Source organism: Coffea arabica, chromosome 5c (assembly GCF_036785885.1).
Source record: "Coffea arabica cultivar ET-39 chromosome 5c, Coffea Arabica ET-39 HiFi, whole genome shotgun sequence".
In the NCBI taxonomy this organism is placed as follows: domain Eukaryota; kingdom Viridiplantae; phylum Streptophyta; class Magnoliopsida; order Gentianales; family Rubiaceae; genus Coffea; species Coffea arabica.
In genome coordinates this window covers 40,549,560-40,554,884 of record NC_092319.1, presented here as the reverse complement: position 1 = coordinate 40,554,884, position 5,325 = coordinate 40,549,560, and the positions used below count along the sequence as shown (strand labels likewise).

The following is a 5,325-nucleotide window of genomic DNA, read 5'->3' as shown; positions in this document are numbered from 1 at the left end:
AAACTATAATTGCTGAGGAAGTGATGTCAAAGCTAGATAAGAACTTGTGGTAATTTATTAAGAACTATTAATCCGATATAATGTAATGCTAAACAGGGTTTTGCTTTGTTGATAAACTGCTGCATTAACCAGCCAAGAAAGGGAGGGCAAGGTAGTTAAAGACGGACCATGAGTAAAACATGGTTGCTAAAAATTGCAGACTTTTCCCTGCCAACAGAAGGAATCATAATTAGGTTCGTCAACGACAAAAATTTGCATCATAATGCAATAGTAATCAGTGAAGCATTTGCCCCCGTGGGTAGTCGGACTGGTTCTGTAGTCTGATAGTTATCAGTAGGTTCCGTGATCTATCCTCGTATGCTATTTCGCTGTGTATTCTTGAGACAAAACTCTACACGGCTTTAGAGAATTAGTATGGCCGAAAAGTTGAAATTCCCCTAAATGAAAAAAAAAACAGTGAAGCATGGGAAACTACCATTCAGCACACCCAAAACGAAGGGAAAATGATCATGTAGAGTTCAATATATTAGTAGCACTTTTTTTGGTTTTTCCTTTAATTTATGTAATATAGTTGGCTGTTATATCTTTATTATGCTTTTATAGAATTCTGTACAAGTCAACTACAAAGTTAATCATTGGGATTGGTCAGTGACTAGAGGAGGATTCATAGAATCTTTCTCTTTATAAAGTTCAGAATTCAAATTTGTGCTAGTTGGAGATGGGGGAAGGTGCAAAGAGGGATGGGAGGGTAAAAAAAAAAAAAAGAGGGAAGAAAACTGAAAAGTTGACTTTATTTCAGTAGTACTAGTAACAGATAAGATGCTTCAGCGGTTTGGGTTAAAGATGCTTTGATTGAGTTGTCCCCCAAAAGCTAATTATCAAGGTAAGCTTTATGATTGTTAAATCATAGGTTACAAGATGAAAAAACTCACTTTTGGCAAAACTAGGCCGAATGAAAGTTTAGGATGATGGGGTTAATGATGACAGGGCATTTTCTCAATTAAATTGTCTAAAAGCTCCCTCTAATGCTGAGATTACAGTGCTCTCTCTCTCTCCCTCCCTCCCTCTCTCTCTCTCTTTTCTTTTTTTTTCTTTTTTGTGGAGTTGAGTTTTACCACTTTATCCTTGTAATTTATTTTGAATAACCACTCTGCTCTTTTTGAAAACTTCACAAACACCAATAATCTTGGAATCTGCAGACCTACCTTTGGCTAACATGATCAAGAAAGTAAAGCTTACACAACTTCATATTGAAAACTGAAATACAATGCTGTAACAAGCAAAAGGAAGGAAGGCCACTGTGACAAGGACAACCCTCAAGAAATGTCAGCATAATTTGCCTGTGCCCAACCTATCTTCTGGTTAGATAGGGAGGTGGGAGGAAGAAAGTGCAGAGAGCACTATTAGAAGATAATTGTCTTCTTGTGGACAAAGAAGATAAAAGATAAATTCAAAGACTTCTGAGCCTTAGGTGAAATCTCTTTCTATGCATCCCAATTGCCTCGAGCATCATGCATTGTCTCCATATGAGAATGATGTTGAAAGTGACCAAACCTTAGGTCTGTTATACACAAATTACAGAGAATAAACAGTTTCTGCAAGAATGTACAACACATCTTTTTTCTGTTTTTCATCTTTGTGGTTTATGTACAGCCAAGAAATTTATTCTCTGTAAGGCAGCAGCTTAACTTTATGATGCAGAAAACAAACTTTTGGTAGTCCCCATGGTGACTATTCCTCATGCTATGTACAGAGACAAGCAATGGAAAAAGGAATGAAAAATTGAATCTCATTGACAAATCTTAATCAAGAACATAGCCTGGGTAAAGATTTAGCATTGCTTTGGGCAGATAACTTTGATCTCATCATCTTTGCCATTTGAATTTGCATCTTCCTGCAAACTTTTTCCAATTCTAACACTCTCCATTGCATGCCCTGCAAATGTGCTCTGAGCCTTTCGTTCTCAGTTGAAATGTCAAGCTTCCCAGCATAAAGCACAATTTGTTGACAAGATTCATCCTTTTTCGCCTTCCCCTTTGCTTCCACCAAGCTAGAAGGTGATTCAGTGAAAGAACATGGCCTGTTGGTCTCATGAAGCAGGCTTTTGAGTTTGCATTTCTGAGAGATAAGAGCTTGCACTGCTGATCTTGATGGGAACCTTTTGTTCTTCGTGAGATGGCTACAAGCTTCTGATGATAGCTTCTCGTAATTTAGTCCACTACATACAGTCAACTTTTCTTCTTCAGACAACCCTGAATGAACCTTCATGAGATAAACAGAATTATCAATACTAGATAGCCCTTCCAAAATCAGAACAGACTAATTAGCTTGATAAAATAGGAGGACACAAACCGCATGCTACGAAATAGATAGTAATCAAAATATACACATAATGCATCAAAATACAAAGTACATGCCTCTAGATAAATATCAATTGCACTGTAAATGCCATCATATGACATTCTTGTTGAATCTGGCAGGGCTTTAATTAAAGCCAAGAACTTGGATGATTTTAGACAAGGATCTGGGGCTACTTCTGCTACATACAGATCCATCAGTGTAGCAACTTTTCTCAATCGAGTCAGTGGCAAACAACATGCCCCTTTGCCGATAAATGATTTCACTAACCTCAGCACCAGATTCACATCATAAAGGTATTTTGTTCCGGCTGGAGACGGAATTAGCAGATTATCCAATGTTGCTTGATCTAACTGTGAACCAATCAGAGTCTCCAACTGGTTCCTGCAGCATTTGCTTTTGTTCACATTCAAAGCAATTCGAAGCAATCCAAATAAACTCTTGAAGGAAACAAGGGCTGGATCTAAAGTGTGAAGCATCTGAACAACAGCCTCAGTTATTTTACATTTTTCTTCAGATGTGGCAACAGCTGCAAATCTTGACTTTTGGTAATAGAAGAGGAACTTACTGACAATGCTGTGGTCAACATTTTTGGATAACATCGACTTAACTAGCATCTCAATCAAAGAGGGGTCTAAAGCAACAAAATCTTCAAACCACCATGTTCCTTTAAATGAGCTGTTTTTCAAGCTCTCAGTACTTCTTGTGTCGCTAGATAACCTAAATCCAGAGCTTTCTGGAGAAGAAGTGGATGGACATGGACTTAATTCAGCCCCGGAGCAAGCAATCCTTCCGCTGAGAGAATCCATGTACTTCTTTAGTACTCCAGAAGTGGTTGCAACAGGTTGTAGATCTTGACATTGCCTTACAGCTAACAACAGCTCAGACCATGTCCAGTATCTAACTTCTTCCAGTGACTTCTCTGTTTGCTCAAGTAGATTTGGATTTCCAGAATCAGACCCTTTCATTTCCATGAAATGTGCAACGCAGTATAACGTAGAAACATTCACAGGACTGATATCAATCTTGCCCTTATTGTAGCAGAACCTTGTCATGAGCTCAAAACTCTCAGCTCCTCCGGGAAAGTCATTGAATATCACCTTCAGAGTTCTTGATAGACCTTTTGATTTACTGAACAATTTGTTTATTCTTCCTGAATAAAAGGACACAACTTTCTGCACATATGAGCGCGAAGAGAGTTTCAGATAACCATGCGACTTCAGCTCATAATGTAGCAAGTCAATGAAATCAAGAAGCAAAAGTTTATCACTAGCAACTAATGAAATTAAGAAGAAACGGTAGCAACCTGACAAAGTTGAGTAATATGGATTATCACATAGCAGAAATGCCAAAAATAACAAGTGAAACACTTATTACTGATTCAGATTAAGCGCCATTAAATGTAAGTGCCTAAAAGCCACCAAAATTGATTGCTAGTTGAAAATCCCAAAAAGGGAAAACAAGAATTACAGGACAAATTCTACAATTTGTAGCAATTTGCAAAAGATTGCTGAGTGGTCGTTATAAACAATAAATTTTCCGAAGGAGAATCACAAAGAGATGTCTGTTGATATTCCCAGCAAAAGGGGGAAACAACAGTAGTGACTACTGACTACTGACTGGTGAGTAAATAGAATGAGAATGAGCACCCCCTTTTTCACTCTGAAAAGATGTGAAAGTAACAAATAAAGGCTTGAACATTTAATCCCTCATAATAACTCAATCATAAATTAAAGAAGGCATGCAGGAAAATAACCCTTGACTCGTGGAAAACCCCATATTCCAGCAGTATATGCTCAGGGGGCAATTCTACGAGGAGGAAAAGGTTAATGACAACAAATTATAGCCCAATAATGCAAATACACAAAAGGGTGCACAGAGAATATTGAAAAGGTAAAATGTGAACTCAAAATTTGAACTTCACATGGAACTCATCATTAATGCGCGGAAAATTTCTCGATTTATCGTTGGATGCTCAAATGAATGTTTCCAATTAAGCAATCAATGCTCAACTGACAACAGAAATCAGTTGAAAAACCAACCTTTACTGGATTTTCATGATTTTCTCAGGAAGGAAACAGAAAAGTGCGACAGAGAGAAATGCATTTTTAGTAGAAGCAGACAAAGTAAAATCAGACAGACAACAATTAATGAAGCAGAAGACATTTGAGCAAGGAAACAAAAAAAGGAAGGATTTTAGTTTCACAAAGACAAAACAGAAGAAGAAAGACAGTAATACTCCAATTTTTACCTTATCCACCATGAAAACCTCTTCTCCATTGACATCTACTTCAAGATCACAAGAGACATCCATACCCCAAATAAAAAAAGACCAAAATCCCACTTCAAATCAAGATTCTTTATGGCAACTTATCTTGGAAAACTCGAACTTCTTGGCCCTCTTTGAGTCCTGACCTGAGCTAAATGAGAACAAGGGATGGGGGCAACAAAGCCATACTCTGAGAATATACAAGAAGACAAGCAGAAAAGGCCAGTTCTTGGTTCTCAAAAATGCATAGTCAATTACTCCTCCCTAACCTGTTCTCTGTACTATATGGTTCTTCTCAACTGGCTTCACACTTCACAGACAAGAGTGTATGTGAAGCAATATGCAATGTGATGTGGTGTATAAAAGGACAGAGATAACACACATACTTATATTAGTCATATGCATATTATAAGAGGATGAAAACAAAGAAAGATTAGAGTTCAGACAAGTATAATAGGTAAGACTAAGAAAGTAAAAAACAGAAGAGTTAGCTGAGTAGCCCACTAACTAATCTCTTTTTTTTTTTCTGACATTTCCTTCGGAAAAAGAAAAAAAAATTGTTCAGCTGCTTGATTTTGATCACAAAACATGTGATTTGGGATACCCTCTAAGGCTTAGATTGGAAGCTTTTGCTGGCCTTGTACCATCACTCTCATGAATATCTATTATTCCAGCCCACAGCAATAAGTATCTTTAGT

At 37.4% G+C, this 5,325-nt stretch overlaps 1 protein-coding gene across 1 annotated transcript; it reads right to left on the bottom strand.

The window, feature by feature from the left end:
- Nucleotides 1-1,533: 1,533 nt before the first annotated feature.
- On the bottom strand, nucleotides 1,534-4,988 carry LOC113689883 (BTB/POZ domain-containing protein At3g22104). Its single transcript, XM_027207682.2, has 3 exons — nucleotides 4,610-4,988; nucleotides 2,418-3,533; nucleotides 1,534-2,262 (listed from the first exon to the last, which is right to left on the bottom strand). Exons 1-3 carry the CDS (start codon nucleotides 4,670-4,672, stop codon nucleotides 1,807-1,809), a joined length of 1,635 nt encoding a protein of 544 aa, XP_027063483.2. The 5' UTR covers nucleotides 4,673-4,988; the 3' UTR covers nucleotides 1,534-1,806.
- Between the last annotated feature and the right edge of the window lie 337 nt (nucleotides 4,989-5,325).

Excerpts from the sequence above, each read along its gene's own strand:
- LOC113689883 (XM_027207682.2), bottom strand. The coding sequence starts at position 4,672 with ATGGATGTCTCTTGTGATCTTGAAGTAGATGTCAATGGAGAAGAGGTT. Across the intron at positions 3,534-4,609 it reads AGGTTTTCATGGTGGATAAG|AAAGTTGTGTCCTTTTATTC; the intron begins GTAAAAATTGGA and ends TCATATGTGCAG. Across the intron at positions 2,263-2,417 it reads CAATTGATATTTATCTAGAG|GTTCATTCAGGGTTGTCTGA; the intron begins GCATGTACTTTG and ends TATCTCATGAAG.